This window comes from Helicoverpa zea, chromosome 17 (genome assembly GCF_022581195.2).
Source record: "Helicoverpa zea isolate HzStark_Cry1AcR chromosome 17, ilHelZeax1.1, whole genome shotgun sequence".
In the NCBI taxonomy this organism is placed as follows: domain Eukaryota; kingdom Metazoa; phylum Arthropoda; class Insecta; order Lepidoptera; family Noctuidae; genus Helicoverpa; species Helicoverpa zea.
The window spans coordinates 5,679,008-5,698,703 of NC_061468.1; the positions used below are offsets into that span (position 1 = coordinate 5,679,008).

The 19,696-nt window shown below is 34.7% G+C and overlaps 4 protein-coding genes across 6 annotated transcripts in view; 2 read left to right on the top strand and 2 right to left on the bottom strand.

The window, feature by feature from the left end:
- Positions 1–2,957, top strand: part of LOC124638272 (carbohydrate sulfotransferase 11) — a 47,225-nt gene extending 44,268 nt beyond the window's left edge. For all 3 annotated transcript variants that reach the window (XM_047175202.1, XM_047175204.1, XM_047175203.1), the window contains 2 exons: positions 51–208; positions 329–2,957. In XM_047175202.1, the coding sequence (XP_047031158.1) occupies positions 51–208; positions 329–413 (243 nt within the window). In that variant the 3' untranslated portion in view covers positions 414–2,957. The remainder of the gene's footprint in view (positions 1–50; positions 209–328) is intronic.
- A 1,025-nt stretch (positions 2,958–3,982) lies between these two features.
- LOC124638501 (putative GPI-anchor transamidase) lies at positions 3,983–6,544 on the bottom strand. Its single transcript, XM_047175473.1, has 7 exons — positions 6,362–6,544; positions 5,999–6,277; positions 5,491–5,699; positions 5,140–5,257; positions 4,872–4,982; positions 4,378–4,553; positions 3,983–4,115 (listed from the first exon to the last, which is right to left on the bottom strand). Exons 1-7 carry the CDS (start codon positions 6,434–6,436, stop codon positions 4,034–4,036), a joined length of 1,050 nt encoding a protein of 349 aa, XP_047031429.1. The 5' UTR covers positions 6,437–6,544; the 3' UTR covers positions 3,983–4,033.
- A 617-nt stretch (positions 6,545–7,161) lies between these two features.
- Positions 7,162–10,960, top strand: LOC124638208 (ras-related protein Rab-43). Its single transcript, XM_047175106.1, has 4 exons — positions 7,162–7,442; positions 7,521–7,605; positions 8,015–8,271; positions 9,750–10,960. The coding sequence occupies exons 1-4, from the start codon at positions 7,233–7,235 to the stop codon at positions 9,849–9,851; spliced, it is 654 nt and encodes a 217-aa protein (XP_047031062.1). The 5' UTR covers positions 7,162–7,232; the 3' UTR covers positions 9,852–10,960.
- A 589-nt stretch (positions 10,961–11,549) lies between these two features.
- On the bottom strand, positions 11,550–19,682 carry LOC124638206 (RING finger protein nhl-1-like). The gene is made up of 9 exons (XM_047175105.1): positions 18,999–19,682; positions 18,585–18,709; positions 18,222–18,505; positions 18,013–18,132; positions 17,438–17,653; positions 15,851–16,065; positions 13,544–13,770; positions 12,845–13,011; positions 11,550–12,162 (listed from the first exon to the last, which is right to left on the bottom strand). Exons 1-9 carry the CDS (start codon positions 19,193–19,195, stop codon positions 11,686–11,688), a joined length of 2,028 nt encoding a protein of 675 aa, XP_047031061.1. The 5' UTR covers positions 19,196–19,682; the 3' UTR covers positions 11,550–11,685.
- Positions 19,683–19,696: the final 14 nt, after the last annotated feature.

Sequence of the window (19,696 nt, forward strand, 5' to 3'; positions counted from 1 at the left end):
TTGTTGAGTTATTTTTCTTGGCGTTGAATTTTCTCACTTGTCTGTGGCAGGAAGACCAACGGTTCCTGATCCAGTTGGCTCACCTCCAAGACATCGTGAAGCCTGAATGGCGCAACAGCGGGAAGGGGACCAACACGCTGCATAATATCAACCATCTATACTCGCGCCTCACGAGGCGGCAGCTCGACGGCCTTTATGATTTATACAAGTAAGAGACTTGCGTGTTTTCTTCCCAAATAAAAGAATTGGGTACTTAACTAAAACCATTAACTACTTAAATTTTGTTGATGTTCAGATTACTGTAGGTATATTCTTTTTTACTTTTTAGGTATGACTTCCAACTATTCGATTACACCATAGACAACTACTACGAGATGATTAACCAAGGAGATAAAGAAAGCAACCACGGATGAAGTGTCTGTCGGTCGGTTTGAACGCTTCAAGATAATTTATCATTAACGCAGCAAGGCATCGAAGGCTGATGAATAAAGTTTATTCATCAATGGCTGGTAAGACTGATCGTAACACAAAATGATTGATGGACGTAATATTGATCCACCAAGGGTACACCCCATGCGTCAATTCTCAAATTTGTTATCGCTGCAAATATATATTTTGTAATACGGCGTTTCGTAGTTTCTGTATTGCACTTTAGAATAAAAACCTAGATTTTTTTAACTATCAAAACGCAGTTTTCTGTTTTCGTACACGGCTACGCCTGAGTGAATGAGAAAATAAGATAAATGTTATAGATAAAGCAAACTGGAAATTGTTAACGGGTTCTGTATCAATCATTTGTTTTATCTTACGGCGCCTCATCAATCACCTTGTTAGTTTAAGTGTAAGTGTTAAGATAACAAAAATTACGAACTGTTGAGCTAATCAAAATTATACGTAGAAGTAATTAGCTAATTTAGTTGTTATCGACGCATAGGACAAATGTAAATAATGTTTTAGTTTTGTAACGCGAACAAAATTCCTTAGTGCTTCCATTATAGAAATATGGAAATATTGTAGGTAACCTATGTATTGATATACGAATTCACAAAGTAGGTTTAGTTATGGCATTTAAAGTTTAAACCAGGCTCGCTTGTTTCCTTTGCACCTTATTTTATTTTTAAGAGGCAAAGAGCCAAGATGGCCTTTCTAGATTTAGGAACTACCTTAATAATTGTTACCTACCGTTGCATTTTATACGTAAATAAATAAATATGATATAAATAAAATGTGATAATTTGAATCAAAGAGTTTTGAAACGTTTAATTTTGTTGTTGAGATCATTAATTTGTTAATAAATATTAAAATCAAAAACAAAGCACGGGTCAGAATTTTATTATCTGTTTCGTGCATAAGAGCATGATCAATGGTTTTTAAATACTGTATTTTTTAATAATCAGTTATATTTTATTAATTAGATACATGATATCTAACAATATGCCATGTTGATTTAAGTAGGTATTTCAATTGAATTTTTTCATTGTTAACAATATACTTTATGTTAAAATGTTAATACCTAGGTAAATAATACACACTCGAATAAGTTAACAATTTAATTGAGTACCCAAGTAATTAAGTCCACCAATATTTAATATCATTCATATTAAGAATTGTTTTTGATATAACTTCTGTTAAAACCTGCATTATATTGTAAAGGTCCATTTAGTACCTATTTCATCTAAGTTACTTAAATAATTTCGTGTGTTTTTATTTTATTTATTTTTTTGTTTAAAATATTCACTGCACTACTTCAAAATATTTATTACCATTGATATTTCAATTTCAATAACCTGAAAACTTAGTATAAGTGTCTATGGTAAGTCCATAAACAATGTAACGAATCACACCAATAAAAGAGATCCTATGTCCTTAACTAATTTTAATGGCCACCTGTAAATAAATTGCTAGGATTTCTTTTATTTATTCCTAACAATTTATTTAGTTATAGGAATATTCATATGATTAAGTACAAAAGATTGGTAAATTAGTACGAATAAATGCGAATTGATTTCACTTTTAAATTAAAGTTGTTGTATTACAAAATGTAGGTACAGTCGACTGCATATCGTTTGTAACAATAAATAAAGTTATAGTGTATTAGAGTTTATTCTGGTTTAATATTATTACAGAATTTGTATTTAGAATAATCCTGTCCAGCGTTTAATGGATTTGTTACCTTCAATAAGCACTTGATTGTATTTGTATTTATCTATAGTATTCAAAGTTCATTATTGTAATTTCTCACACTAATTCCCCACTTACCATAGCTGACTTATAATAACTTAACAATTCGGTCATGGTCATTTAAGTAGACTATGATAAATAATTAGATAGTTCTCTGGTTTAATGAATATATTCATGAACACGTCAGTTTGACATCGAATGCTGCCTTTTGTCCGTACCTACAATATAATTTTTTTTTTAAATTATTCTACAAAAATCTTACAATCATAAACCGATATTAATTTAGATTGCTGATTTCTTCACAAAAAGCTACCGAATAATACTTTTAAACGGCAGGCAAAACGCAGAAGTTGCTACATTTAACAACATCACTATCAAAGTTGCCAGTAACAATAAAACCTATTTATCTTTTTTTGTAGAAATAAATTCACTAGTCGTAGCTAACTCTAATTTAATTAGCCTTGAATACGTTTACATAAACCTTTTCCACGAAGTAATTCTACAAATAATTTTCTTAGTGAGGTTTAGTGATACATACATAGTTAATACGGAATGAATTAGACCAAAAAGTAATGGCCTATGAAAGTAACTGCAAAGGTGCTATAGTCCTATAGTTTTGATCTCATATCTGTATGTGAGATTCGAATGCATGCACAATCGTTACTAATTACGTAAAGCGTTATAGATTCCAACGGTAACTGTGTCGGTTGTGTTTATAATAATGTTGAAAGAATTATTCTTAGTACTTATAGAAAAATAAAATTGACTATTTAATATCTTTGTTGTTTTATTCAACCGTCCCTTTCGAGCATAGACACACTACTTCAATATTTCAGAAATTAAGGAGATATGACAGACTGGTTCTATTATACTTCGGCCGTTCAGAGAATGCGTTCCTGACACGTCGCGATTGAACTGACGACGTAACTTTGCAATGGCGTTGCAGTTACGATAAAAATATTTTTGCTGGTTGTTTACCGTTTTAACAATTGAGGAGCATTAAAACAACATTATTATATCAATAATCAATGAATGTTATAATTTTGTGCCAAACTGAGTGTCAAATAACTTGGTAAACAATATTTTTCTAAATCTATACTGCGCTATTACAAGGTTATGTCAGCGGTTTATATTTTGTAGTGCTGTGCTAAAAATAACAGGCAAGTATCGTAATCTGTTCTTATACAGTTATAATATAAAATAATACCTTTTGATTTTCTTTTATGAAATATAAAAATAAAACTATGACCAAACCGCATTTTTATACTTAGATTAAAAATGGTAACCCCAAATGGCGTTATGGGCCGCCATTTTGTGACGCTAAAACAGTCGTCCGTTGTCGTTTCGTGCGCATAGACCACGTTTTTCAAGTGTTTTCGATCTGTTTTTATTTGATTACCCGGCTTTTGTTAGACCGAGATATCAGGATTGATTCTGTTATTGATAATAATATAATTATACATGTAGGCGAAGATGATGATGAAGACACCACCTCCTCAAGCAAATCGGAGTCTGATTAATATTCTGTTCGCACATTCAATTCAATGTACTTGTAACAAAGAATAAATAAAACAATTTTATTATATGAATATTACCTTTTTTTGGTTTCCACTTAAATAACTAAAATATAAAACAAATGATTCCGCCAATTTAAAACGAAAATAATCTTAAAATAATGCGGCGGTTCATTTTGAAGGAACGGTAACGAACTCAGTGTTATGTTGTGCCCATCACTAGTCGTGACTAACTGATAGGTGTCAGGAACGCATTCTCTGAACGGCCGAAGTATAAAAGAAAATGATTTTAAATAATAAATTTATTACCATAAATTATTATAACAATACTGACATAGCTAATCGGCCCTCGTGTTGGGGACTAGATGCATTGGGAACTGAGGTAGATATTCTCGTTTCACTGGCACTTTGGTTTTGTTCCTGAAATAAAGCATAACATTTTATAATTTATTCATAGAACTATACCAACCAAAATAAGATTGACATTTGCAGATACAAATTTTAAGTGTGATCAGAAAAGATGATGTCCTTATTAAATTAAAAGAAGGGCTGTTCTATTAGTTCTAGATTTAATTTAAATCAATAGCTGCCAAGCGTGTTATATTTTTTAAATCAGTTTAGTAGTTTCAGATCATTCACTGCAAGACAAACAATGAAATGATATTATTAGTGCACTACTTACTCAGACTTCCTCTTTCTCTTGGGCGTGTCCAATATATCAATAGGGTCTGTAGTGATGATGACAGGTCGTACAGACCCAAAGAAGTCGGTGATGGGCACCTTGTCGGGGTCGCGCTTGAACAAGTCACGCCGCACTCCTACTGTTGATAGGCACGCGCTTTTTGGACATACTGCCAACTGCAAGCAGGAGAAATTCGTGATATTTGTAAGAAAGGTAAGAATTGTATTGATTCTTGTGAGAGGCATGAAGTGAATTCCTACTGCAAAAAAATATTTTGTGAAACAGTTTCTGGAATAGAATGAAAGCTTATACAAGACTTGAAATAAGAAAGAAACAGTTTTACAGCAACAGATACACAAATTTTAAGGATAGGATCACATAGTCAACATTGTAAACTTAAAAGATTTAAGCATTAGGGTAAGATTTGTAAATGTATTAGTGAATAAGTCGTTGGTGAGCCATAAATAAAAAAAATAAAAAAATGAGATACTTACAAATTCAGACATAGTCCTTTTACTGTTAGGGTGTACATTTTCCAAGAACTCAAGCACATAATATGTGTACCTGTCTATGATATACACACCAATAGCTGAATCCACATGATGCTGCAAATAACAAACATGATAGTTATTACAAAATAGATTTGATTCATTTATAATGAGAATAAAGATTAGACAATGATCAAGTTGAGTACCAGTGAATGTAAAAAATTAGAAGTACTAAAAAGTCTATAAAGACAAACTAGCGCATTGTTATACTTACAGAGAGAGAATCCTCTCCCACTAAACTTGATGCAGTAGCTAAAATATTAGGAGAGTAGAACTTCTCATACATTGATGAAGCTTGGCATGTGTCTATTATGAAGAATATCTCATTGTACCTGAAAATACATTCAATTTTCAATTGATGGAAATAAATATTAGAGTTATTTTTCTTTTATCATTATTTATTCAATTGAAATTTCAGATTGAATTATTTTCGCATAGATATGAGATGATTTAGGACAAATAGGTGTGACAAGTATTTTGAAAGCAATATAATAAATAGAATAGGTATCTTTATCTACAATTTGTTTTGAGCATACAATACAGGTAAAAAAATATTGCTCTGTACCTTCTCTTCTCCCACATTTGTTCAAGAGCATCAGCTAGCTCTTGGCTGGTGATTTCCTCGGAGTCCTGGAACTTGAGGAAGCCATCACCACCGTGTCCTGTGAGGTAGATCAGTATGTTGCTGCCTTCATCAGTCAGCAGCCTTTTTGATCGAGGAGTGTCGGGTGGTACTCTACCAGTTAAGAGTCGCACAAAGTTTTCTACTGAAACCTGTAAATAAATCAAAGAATTTAAGGTTACCTATATTATACTGTTTTCTAACTGTCTACAATGTTTGAGCTTAAGATCAGGCCCCATAATTGCTCTTTAAATATGCCAATTACAGCAGTCTTACTTTAGATAGTAGTTAGCAACATTTGTAATATTAAAGCAAAAATACACCTTTTATGCCGGAATATTTATGCTTTCATTAAGAATTTAAAGTCTACTATTGTTTAATTGGTTATTCAGATATCAAAGAGGACAATTAAGTCCTTCAATCAAGAGTAGTTAAGACTCATTCTAATTACCTCATAACCCCTATAGTCGACTTCAACATCATCACCATAAACATTGATTTGTTCATGAGCATTGTTGAATATGGTCGCAGGACGCGGGTTCCTGGGGTTACACGCCATATCGTCGGATATCATCAGGATAATCTGACTGTCCGGTATGCCCAACCGCTTGACACTCCGGTAAATGGATAACACGTTAGCCACATGACGATAGTTGAACCAAAACCTGGAAGTGTCCACTAGAACAGCCCAGTTGTTAGAGTGGTTTGACTTCTGGAATTGTTCTGGTATCTGTAAGTAATTAATAGAGATAAAGATAAGGTTCGTGACTTACTGACAATAGAATTGTATTGTTTTGTTATATAGCTCTCATACCTCTATTCCATAGGTTACTGATAAGAAGGTCACGATAGCAAACAGTGCACATGATATTCTATGACTTGGATACATTTTGCACTACTTTGTTATCCGTTTTAATTCTAAAATTAATCAACGAGAAAAATTACAATCTCTACTTCATTTTTACACAGCAATATTTTTATTTATCTCTGCTGTCTATCTATCATCTGTCAGTTCTGTCACAGTGTCACCGTCTTTTTATGTTGTTGTGTTGGCAGAACTGCTGGAAAATACCATAAACAACCATAGCTTCACACAATGATAATAGTGTTTTATTCAATAGTTTTACAAAATGATCTTATTATAGGGAAACTAAGTATCAAAATATTCATCCGCATCGCTGTCAGCTGGGATCGTGCCCAAAAGGCTGGCTGCATTGCCACGCTGGATGGCAATGCATATCCTTTGACCGAAGTATAGGCCAGCCCTTTGGTCACGAGTGGACTCCACTAATCGCTTACTAATTTCTCGAAAGAGTCTGTGGGCACTTGGGCCCCATGGTCCCAGAGTTTCAACCCCAAACGGCTCAAAAATGCAATTGCCGGTGAGGTTTACATATTTGTGCCGCTTGAGGTTTTCCGCGGCTGCAGCAGCTGCACCGACACAGCTCGCCGTACTGGGAAGGTGGGAAGGTGCAAGGGTGTCGACGCAGGTAGCTTAAAAAATAAAACTTTAATTCTCGGTATTCTTACTGACAAGGAGAACCCTATTAAGCCGAAAGCCAGTAGTCTAAATGAAATAAATATTAAAAAAGTAAAACGTCAAAATAGAAAATGGCTGTCAATTTAAAAGTCAAGTAAACAAGGTAAACATAAAGCTTTATTGAGCATTTAATTAAATTTAAATCATGAGCAGCCGCAATCCCAACACATTAATGAGCGTACCGGACGAGCAATTTGACTATTTATTTAAAATAGTGCTCATTGGTGACTGTGGAACCGGAAAAACATGCATTGTGCAACGGTTGAAATCTGGTAATTTCATAGAAAGGCACGGAAATACAATAGGCGTAGACTTTTCAATGAAAACATTGATAGTGGATGGGAAGAAAGTCAAGGTTAGTGTAATTATATAATCTAATTGTGTATGTGCGTCGTAAGAGAACATAGAAAACCATAAACATGGGTATTTTCAGCTTCAGATATGGGATACTGCGGGGCAAGAGCGCTTCAGAACTATCACGCAGAGTTACTATCGCTCGGCGAACGGTGTAATTATTGGTAAGTATGCGGTGTACGCCCATACGATATGAAATTTCCTGGTTAGAGTACTCTGTAGTATGACTCATAACTGTAGGATGAGTCCATCAATATTGTGAAGGATAAAATGTTCTAATTTCGTACATGGTAATCAATATTTTCATGGTTACTTTCATCATGTTATATTTGAACTTGATAACATTACATGATAAGTACGTAATTTATTCACAAAAGCATTTAGATAAAACCAATATAGATTAGCTGCAATCTGATATACTACAATGAAATAATGCAATTTGCAATTTCAATATGCAGAATGAAATAAAATACCATTAAAATAACTTTTACAAAACCAAAACTCACTTTTTACCTCATAGAGCTGATTCATAGTGCCATTCAGCCATTTAATTCTTTTATTTACCCATTCCAGTATATGACATCACTAAAAGGTCAACATTTTTGTCCCTACAAAAATGGATTGAAGAAGTACGAAGGTACACCTCATCGAATGTCATAGTCTCACTCATCGGCAACAAATGTGACCTGACAGACCAGAGAGAAGTGGAGCCTGATGAACCACAGTCATTCTGCCGTTACGTACCAGAGATCATGTTTGTGATGGAAACCTCTGCAAAGGACAACACTAATGTTGAAGATACATTCCGCAGTTTGGCTACAGAATTAAAGGTATCATAACGCAAGAAAATTTTAGAGGCATAAGTGTGAGAGTGTGTTAGTTTGTAACTACTAAGTGTGGGTATGGCTGATTAGGTTTTGTTGAAACTTGGCTATAATACAGCCTTACTTGGCTATAATCAGAATAAAATACAGTCTGTTTTTTATCAGTGTAGGAAGTAGTTCCATCAGGAAGCAAGTAACACTTCTGATGGGAGCTAGTATAATATTTAATTGCATAAGTAGATAACAATAATACAATGGATAGTTGCCAGGTTGTAGGAAACACAAGATGCAGATAAATCATGACTTGCAAATAATGTTACAATAGAATAGTAAACAGTGAAACTAATAATTATTTATTTTTATAAGTGTAATTCTGTACTGATTCTGCCTATCATGATTTGAAACGTCATCATGAGATCAACATCATCAGTAATTTTTAAATAATTGCATAAATCTTTTTATATTAAATACATTTATTATCCTTTTATCAAATTAGCAGTCCTACTCATTAAATTCATAGGATTAAGATATCATTGCACCTATTGTTATTGGCAACTTAGTAAAGGAGTATTAGTTATTTCTTTCAAGTCACGGGCAGTAAGCAATGTTAGGAAACACTTTCATGATTGAATAGAGTTACATGTTTTTGTAACTAAAACTGCTATTGTTATGTTTCATGCTTGACTTGTACATTGCTGAGTGTGAAAGAATTTTTCAATTAAGAATTTCTGTTGTTTAAACTTTGGCAATGTAGTATGACTATATTTTGGGTTCCTATATGCTTTGTCAAGGCAACAGTTATCCTTGAAGTACATAATTATGAATTTGTCAATTCTTTTGTCAAACCTTCTGTTACAGTTTCTAACATAGTTGGTGATGTAACAACTGCAGTACACTAGTCACTGGTATTGATATTTGTTTCCCAAAGGATATGTTTACGTGTCTCTTGGTCATAATAACTTGCGGTGACGACACGATTAGCAGAATTATTTAACTCATTGCGTGTCGCGGATATGATTCCCGCAATAGGTACCTATTTTTAGTGACAAATTATCAAATGATCGCTTTGTGAATGCAGCACAAAGGAGTTTTAGACTATTACTGACTAAAACCATGCCATGGCCGCGGAAACTCGTGCGACTCATGCCGTGGCTCCAGGCACAGGTGTACCTCAAATAAAAAGAAATTCCAAACACAGACAAAATACTGAAAAATCTCCCACTATAGTTTAAAAAATGGCTGAAACATGCAGTAAAGAAAAAAATATGATAATTTAGGGAAGGTTCATATCAGACGGAACATACGTCGCATATTTTCGGTCGCGTAACGCCAAAACAGACAAATATACGATAAAACATTCAATCATTCACACCTAACCGATGATGCGTTAGTACGTCAATCATACATTTACGATACGCTCGACGCATTTTCCGTCAGATATGAACCGACCCTTATATGTACTTAGTTCTTTTTTCTAATTCCAGAGACAACACGACAACAGTGAAGGTCCGCCAGCAGAGTCAGACTCAGTGGTCCTCGGTGAAAGTCACTCGGTAACCAAGTGTCAACCATGCCGATCGTCTTAGATCTAATTTACCCATTGACCAAATGTGTAACATTGTGTCCCTTACATGGTGCTTTTTTGCACCAAAATCATTGGTGTGAGGTGACTAATATTTTTATTTTTGCCATGTGATTTTTAGCTATGCTTTTGACTTCATTTCTTGTCACAAAGATAGTTTTTTCCTATTAATTTTTTATTTTAGACTGGCCAATGTCGTATGAATAGTACCAGCATTGGATGAATACATTGTCTGCATATTAATGCTGTTAATATGTACCGCAACATGATAATCATCGTAATTCGAATGTTAGGCTCATTGACTGTTTCACGCGATGACTACATAATATTGCTACATAAGTCGTTTTGCTGCTATTTCGCTATTGCGATCACAGATAGCGCCTTAGCGTTATAATGGCCTATAATACAAAAAACAATGGCCTTAAACTAGCAAAGCAATAACTATGTGAGCTAAATTATTTGTAATTATTTCAATGTATTTGTGACTCACCGACATTTTAAAGTTTTCGCTTTTCAAACACATTTTTATTTGGAAAGAAGCATCGTGTTTTATCATCAATGGGTATTATTATTACTTACTACGTTTAGGTTTAAATTCTGAGATTATAAAACTATTAATTGATCTACGAAATTATTTCAGCAATGAAATGTTTATTTTTCTTAAAATTATACATTAGTTTTATGTAAAATATGTTTTTGAGACTATGATAGATAATATTAATATGGCTTTAAGTTATAATTTTAAGATCTAAAATGTAAGTAGTCATGTCATTGGTTTCCTTTAGTGTTGTAAAATTTACGAAAATCAGTTTCGGTATTGTAAATAACTGTAGATTAATAGTAACACCACCTGCTCGGGACTGATTTGAGCCATACCCTTAGTATTGAATGTTGTAACCAGACCACAGAATATATCTATAAATGTTGTATGTTATTAAATTACCAATATACAGGGTGTAACCTACGCAAATTTTGGAGTTCTGTTTGCAAGAAACAATTTGTGGCGCTTTCTATAAGGAAGTTGTAAAACTGTAAATCTGCAATATTTTGTTAATTTTTCATAAACATTGTGATCAATTCATTTTACTGAAATACTGTAGGCACATATTACACCTTGTATATTATTTTATTAGCACTTATCCTATATTTTATCATTATTCATAATTGTATGAATTTAATGGAATTGTAGTCGTGACGTCCAGTAATATGCAATTGAATAATGATAACAGAAAATGTACCTTTTTTGGAAATAAATTTCTTATTCTTATTCTTATTCTTACTCATACTGATGTTGATTTAAAAAGCATATAAGTAACATTTTTAAAATGTATGCAAGAATGATCTTAACTCAACATCTTGTATCTTTAAATTAATCAATAATATTATGGTAACTAGGTAACCATGCTCTAATAATATTTCAGAAAAGTCTTATGTTTTTAGAAACTGAGGCTGGTCTCGATTTTCCATTTAATCTCATAATAAACTGAATTAAAGTACGAGAAAGAACACTGTTATTAATATCAGTTGAATTTAACTATCTCTTACCACTTTAAATTATTGTGGTTTATTTAATTTAGGTAGAAAATTATATTTTCGTCAAATTATTAGTCGTGTCATAAGAATCTCTGTAAATTAATTTTTTTTTAATTTTTTTTATAAAATAACATAAAATTACTTATAAATTGTAAACTAAAACAACTGATTAAATAAGATTAATTTTATTGTATTTGTACACTTTATCTCAGTGCTATAATCATCTCAATCATAATATTAATTTATTTTACATTGTGACATAATGTTCAATATTGAAATAAATTGTTATAATTTTAATACATCTGTTAAAAAAAGTTCACGCTGTGGTTTTTAGTGTCACTTATGATTATATCCAATTGTTTTGTGACGTGGATGCCTGATATCCAGCCGAACTTGCCTGGCTGGCTGCCCAGACCTCCGAACACCCTGACAAGCTGTCCTGAATGTTTGAACACCTGGACCCTGCAGTTACCCGAGTCTCCTACAAGGATGTATCCCATTGGGTCAACTGCTAACACTTCTGGGTGTCTGAACTGTCCTTTCCTTTGTCCCATGGATCCGAACTCCGTAATTTTAGTCTTATCCTGTTTGTTATATATTTTAATTCTTCTATTTCCACTGTCGAGGACTATAACTCGGTCATTGGTGACGGCGACGCTGGTTGGTGCATTTAGTTCGGTACATAGAATCTCCTTGGTCTCCCAAACTGAAGGTGCAAGGGAGGCCTGATGTTTCTTCGCGACGCCGATTTGGTCCACGAATTTACCGTCCGGTTGGATTATCTGCAATTGTTATTAAAGTAGAATTAGTAGTCAGATAAGGGGTTTTATGGAATGGTAATTGACCTTCCTATAGTGGATTTGCCAATATTATCATTCAAATAGGATTACAGATTGGAGAATTTGATGTCTGTTCGAGATTACAAGTGCTACATAGGATTTAAAACTTATATATTTTTTTAGAATTACAATTCACAATCATTGTGGATCTCAGGAGGTTTGTGGGAAAATTGATACCTAATATTTTTTTATTGCCTATCGTTAATGATTTTACACACCAACGAAGTTACAAGTGCAAGGTAGCGATAAAAAGGATTAGCTTTAAAATAAGTCAAGAACCGCTTTAGATTAGTTAGTTATGTATTTCGAACAACTATAACTTTATCAAAATCAGTATTTTTTTTAAAGATTATTGTTTTCTGAATAATGCGAATGGCGCAGAATAAGGTGCCTCGTTAGTAGATCTGCTAAATACATAATTGCTAGATAGATAACATAAAAGTTTATTCCAAACTACTCCCGTCAGGAGTTCCACCACCTTCCTAAAGGAATTATACTTCCTGCACTATGACAAAAAGTAGCCTATATATTAATCTAGTGTATAGGTAAGCTATACATATTCTCGCAGTTTCACCATAACCCTTGAGCTTTTTGTCTTTTTTATAACAATAATATGTGTGATTACCTGCACTCTATCGTTGCCAGTATCGACGACGTATATGAGTTGGGTCGCGTTGTCCGTGGCAATGCCTTCAGGGGATCGAAACGTGCCGACGCGACTGCCCTTCTGGCCGATACCGCGGAGATACTCGCCGTCCTTGGAGAACACGTGGATGCAGTGCTTCCATTTGTCTGGAATTGGATAGGTAGATGTCTCGGTTAGGAATCCACGTAACTATAGGTAATTCTCTGGTTTGTTCTGGCTATAAAATAATGGTGATCTTCAGCGGGGTGAGATTCTCAGGTAGGTAGGCAAGCACTTAGGTAGGGCTTCTAAGATTTGGCACACAGGCAGTTTTGCTATTTATCTGGAATCGGTACCTACCTAACTATCGGTAACTTGGGTAATTTGGGTTTTAATAAAAACTTGATAATGTCAAAATACGGCAAATTAGTGATTTAAGTCCAAAAGAAGACCTTTGCACAGTACCTGGTAAGTACGTTAAACTTTTCTGGATTTAACTTACTTTTTGTCGATTTTTATAGATCATTTAATTTAACTGGTAATATCTAATAAAAGCTATAGCTAGGGTAGTTAGTGGCAAACTTAATTGCTAGATAGAGGTAGAAGTATGGCTACATACGCCTATCTGTGTGCGGAAGTACATAAGTTGCAAGCCGCCTTTAAGTTTATTATAGGTCTCGACCTATAAAAGATACTCACCGGTAACATAAATCTCTCCCAAGCTCTTCATGAACGCAATCTGAACGGGACACAACATCTCTTCGCAAGACAGCCTTGTGACGATCTTGGCCTGAGCCCGTTCCATCACGAGAACGCTGTGGCTGTCCATACCGCAGACGTAGAGATGGTTGCTCCAGGGAGCCACGCCGATACCGCAAGGACGGGATGACTTGCGCCATACGAAGTGGGGGATGAAGTTGCGAGATCTGAAGAGTAAAATATGTATCTATGTATAAGAAGAGATACCTAATAATGGTATTTGTTTTGTATATTTACAATGTGCCGTTTGTAATGTGTATTTGCAATGGACAACAGATGGCCGATGAGGTAGAAAAGTTATCGAGTGGCGACCACGACACGGAAGATGCAGCGTGGGCAGACCTCCCACTAGATGGTGCAAGCTGCAAGCAGCGCAGCAAGCGGCAAGCAGTGGTTGCGGATCGCAAAAAGTGGCGAAGCTTGTGGGAGCTAAATGTAAAGCAGTGAACGTACCTATTTTAGGCTCAAACGACGTGCAGTAGGTAATTCCTAAATATTAAATCTGTTGTCTTTTACCACAACCAAGAATACGAGAATTGATTTAATACATTTGATGTTTTTCTAGATATGATTCAATATTTTTTATGACTGATATCGGTAGGTATTTCCCCCAAAACTAAATCTACACAATAGGTATAACCATAACTCTTAGGTATCTATACCTACTGAATAACTATGTAGGTACGTACTTAATTGAAAAATGAAGACATAATAAATTACGAAAACTCGCACATAATGAGATAACGTAATTTTAGTGGAATTTTAGCTTAATTAATTTTACATATACAAACACAGCAGTGTGTTGGATAAATTCTTTGCTGCACGCGAAACGACAATGAATGCATGCACATTTTTCGTATTAGGAGATTTTCATCGGTCGCGGTGAGTACCTAGGTACCTAATTCTTACTTTTAGCATAACCTAGGCTATTTTAGATCGCGTTAACTATAGGAGCCGTGCTAAAGAAAAGTAGTAAAGTACCTATAGAACGACCGTGGTATTCGATATATATTTTTCAGTGAACACGTTAATTTCGTTCTACATTGAAACAGTTTACAGTAGGCAAGTGATAGCAGAGATGCCGAGACGCGTGGTTTAAATGACGATAGTCTTTCGTTTGCGTTATTTTGTTAGAATGAGTTTATAGACGTTTATAATTCAAGTCTTTTACAGCATACTTGAAATAATTGATTTACGGTTGATTTTATGACTTAATAGAAATTGTTACACTATCTATGTATCTTAGTTTTTATGCTTTTAGTAAAGAATATAAGTCATTATTTAAATCGTTTTAAAATCTGCGCTAATTCTTACCGATGTCATCCGTACCCAGATATATTAATCAATCAGATAAAATATTCGCATATCAAAGAAGCCGATATGCAAATATAGGCAATATTGCATGTATTTAGAGCACGATTAGCACAATTTACATTAATGAATTACCTCGGCAACTCCATCTTTTTATATTTACATAATTATGTGTAAAAAGTAAATTACCTTAATGCTTCATAGCCCCATTATACCCTACCCATATATCCAAATTAATAACTGACAGCCATAATGACATCATTTCCAATAATATTGTCGTGCTACCAAAGATTATCCATTTATTTTTATTTCTTCTTCATTTTAGTTATACGGTACAGTTGTACACTGTATCAGGAAAGTAAAACATAACAAATTCGGATGACGAGTTATTCAGACTACATAAGATCAAGACCACCCATTTCTTTTGCTACTCTTTGCAAAGACTCTAGAACTGTTTTATTCATACCAGCGAGCGTTAAGCGACTCTCATTTAACACTCGCCGCTTATCAATCAATTGCAAATTATATCTGGTTTTATAAATTCTCTTCTTGTTTAGTGGACATGTTAGGCCTAATGAAAAGCTTTCCAATTAATCTTTTGTTAAAACATTTATACAAAAGATTGATTTTATATCCCTTTTTAGAGCGAATTTGGCAGTAACATTTTAATAGTAGGTAACCAGAAAGGGGCTCAAAATTACGCTGAGTTTAATTTCGATCATTGGATCGCAATAAGGCACCTAGGTACCGTTCTTCCTACCTACCTTTCTTAGAAATGTAACTAATCTCAGTTTATCAGATACGAGCATGCTAACATTAGTCTATGCGGAAATGTTCGAATTTTCCTCAATCAACCGAGTCTCGAGCTTAGCTCGATACCGTTGTGGTAGTCTTAATCGGACTAGACTAAAGATAATTTTGATTTTAAATACTCACCTATAATGCATTACGAGACTCTCTTCACTTTCTAAAGGATCATTTTGTTTAGGGTTTTCGATAACTGGATCATCTGATTCCGCGTCCAGAGGAGTTGCTGAGTCCATTTCCAAAGTGAAGTTTTCTTTGTCGAATACAAAACGTTCGGTGTCCCATTTTGAAACGTCCGTTAGCAAGGACACTGCGTTCTGATGGAGATTTATAAAGGTTGCCACCTGCGAATTAAAATAACGGTTACATTTATTCGATAAGTAGACCGAAAAGTGCTCCAAAATGTTTGTGCGTCTATAAAAAAAAATACAGTTATTTTTAAAATGGAGGTCTAAGAAAATATGTCCAGTTAGAGTGGCGTAGAAATAGAAGTAAACAATTTTTTAATGTAATATCCTTCTGGGGTCACCTGAATGAGCCAAATTATTTGGGTGACTTTAACAAGTATTGAGAAAAAAAAACCTAATCGATAGCTGCAGTCACCTACTTTTTGTCAGTTAAACAATTCGAACAGTTTGTTTATTGGGTACACTTCGATAAATAAATACGACCTCAAAATACACTTTTTCAATGATATCAGCAGATCATCTATAGATGCTTTAAATTAAGGTTCTGCCAAAACTGAAAAAGCCCCTGAAAACAGTTCTTGTAACAATTTGATAATATTTTATCGCACGTAATTTGCTATTTACATTTTTATCAGTCAAGTGAATCATTTATCGTGATTTAATTAGTACGATAAGGTGTACCTAATGCCGAATAACAGGAATGGATGTAATTTATTGCGTAGGCGAATGACCACAATTTTTTATAAGTACTGTCAGCGGCTTAAGTATATTAAATTTTTAATTAAAAAAACAAATTAACTATGGTTACGTTTGTCAGTCGTTGATGTTAAAACAGAATGAGAGAAATCAGGCACTATTGTTATGTTATGATATGTTACAGCCTTTTTTTTTATCGTCCCACTGCTGGGCACAGGCCTCCTCTCACACGGAGAAGGATTGAGCATTAATCACCACGCTTGCTCAATGCGGGTTGGTGATTTCAGACTTTACAGTCCAGGTTTCCTCAAGATGTTTTCCTTCACCTTTTTATCAGCCATTGGTGTCCAAGATATACTTAGAAAGTACATACAAACTTAGAAAAGTTGCATTGGTACTTGCCTGACCTGGAATCGAACCCGCGCCCTCTTACTCGAGAGGATGGTTCTTTACCCACTAGGCCACCACGAACTATTGTATCCCTTTGTATTTACTGTCTATGAATTGGTATTTACTTTAAGACCCCAATATTTACTAACAACCTTGCGAATAGTGTGAGTACCGTTTTCCCATAAAATTAAAGTTTATAGGGGTAATCCCTTTCTGTAAAGGTTCTACTCAATTACTTAGCATTTAGCAAGATAATCATCGTAAATGTAAATAGCAAACCGGTTGAAAAGATTAAAGCCTGCAACATAATTTTTGATGGGATGTTACTTCGATTAGGTATCTAAGTATCAGTAAACTTCATCGTATGTATGCGGACACATCATTTATTCACTTCCTTAATGGCATCTACGTATCCTAAAAAATAATATAAGTATGTGTTTACCCTTTCATTGTCATTAGAAGAGCCACTCGATTCCATAGCCCTTATTGCAACTGCTCTGGCCTCGTCCAACGAGGCTTGCAGCGCCAATGCGGACATTTCTGAAGATTTCTGCAAATTGGCTGCTTCCATGAACATTCCGTCTTTAGCTTGGAAAATAGCTGCGATTTTCTCGTCCGCAGCTATTCTGATTTGTTCAGCTATTCGATCGCAGCGATCCTGTAAAAAGTATTTAAAAAATAAATAGAAAATTAATTTTAACAATAATAACTTCGTTAAAACACAAGAACTTCGGCAAATCCCAAATGCTATTAAAGTTTAAATTAAGAGGGTCTGAAATGTGTTCTGAGAGCCAGCAATTTATTAGTCTTGTTCCCAGAATCATTTTAAAGATTGATTTCACGTAGATAATCGCTTGACACCATTATTGCAGATAGCAACACGGTAAGGGAATTTTATTACCTACACAGAAATACCAACTGTGAATACCAGCATATGTTTTTCCGAGAAGTTATCCTTATTTTGCGAAATGTAGAAAATAATGTGTGTTTTCTGAATGAAACATTCGAGGCACGTACCTTATAATGCTCAATTTTGTGTTCGAGATGACTGGCAGCTGTGTCCAGCTGTTTCACAATAGATTTTAGTTGGATCCGCATATCATCCAAATGTTGTAACCAACAAACTTTGCAGAATTTCTAAAAAAAAATATGCATTTGTAAGGAAATCAAATTAAACACAGAAGTAACGTCACATAACATGCTAGAAGTGATTTATATTTATTTACCAGTTTGCAATGATCGCATTGAGTGATTTCGGCATTATCGCACATACTCTTACAGTGCACACATCTACTTCCAGCAGCAAACATATCTGTGTTCTGAGGAGGACTGGTAATGATTGGGGTGGTCGGTGGTGTCCCTGAGTTCCTAGACTCAGACACGATATTCTGAATGCCTACCAACTGGAGCAACGAATCGATATACAGATTAGACGGCAAGTTGTCCACAAAGTTGGGTCCAAGTACTTGAACCCTTGTTCTGCATATGGGGCAATCGAATATGATTAAGTCTGAAAAAGGAAACAATTGCCAGCTGTCATATATGTCATACATGGTTATATTCAATCAGGTGTGCAATTAGTTACGAACCGGCGATGTAGACAGACAGGCATGCCGTGCAGAAAGTGTGCTGACACGGTAACATCTTTGGATTGTGCAGTACTTCGAGGCACAGTGCGCATTGTATCAGTTCTTTGATGCCGCCAGCTGATAACCTGTTCGTGATCATCGGATCGCATTATTTTTGCACGATAAAAGTAAAGACGCGGATAATGAAACGATTGGTCTTGTTATTTTTATGGACTGCTCTTAGTGGTTTTGGAGAGCTAATGAATGAGTAAACGTTGTAATTCAAAACAATTTGTTTTGTGGTATAATTTGCAGTCATATAGAAGTAGACACCACCTACTTAGCGGACAATAACAACATTCCGCTAGACCAACGACAAGACGTAATAAGATCGATGAATATAATTAACGTCTACCACATACGAGTAGTACTTACTTTCTAGGTTTTGAATCTGGAATTAAACTGGCTGCCCTCGATACCACCGGCGGAGTATGTGACCTGAACATGTGGGGGTTCTCCTGAGGCTGTGAGTTAGGCGATGGCGTGGGCGTCAGAGCCTTTAAACCACTCTCCTTCGTACTTTGCCAACGTTTTAGGGTAAAAAACGGCGGTCTTTTAACCTTCTCTGCCATTATTATATACTTGACACTTCAACATTCAAAGTAATACTGATAATTAAACTTTGATAATTGTATCAATCATTATCAGATACCCTGGTAATTATGTAGTTATCTTCCATATTTTAGATTCGAAATTGATTAAACCTACACCTTAGATAAGATAAATGTGATTATTTTCGAAAACTTATTTATGTTTATCGCGTATCAGACAAAATAAATTCGATGTCATGCAAAAGATTTCGTGCGAAATCGAAACCGGTGGAGGGCGCTCGGGGCTTGGGTTCTTTAGCATCGCAATAAAACGGAACATAAATACCATGGATCCTCTTCAACAGCATTGTACTTTACGGATGGCAATTTTGAGAAAGTTATCAAAATAAATGTAGGCTTTTAGGTTGCCATATTTTAGGGGAGGCCGATGCATTATAACGGTAAAAACAGGTGAAGTAAATGCTGCCCGAGGCTCCTTGCCAAATTTGGTCACATTTGGGAACCAGTTTGGTATTCTTCATT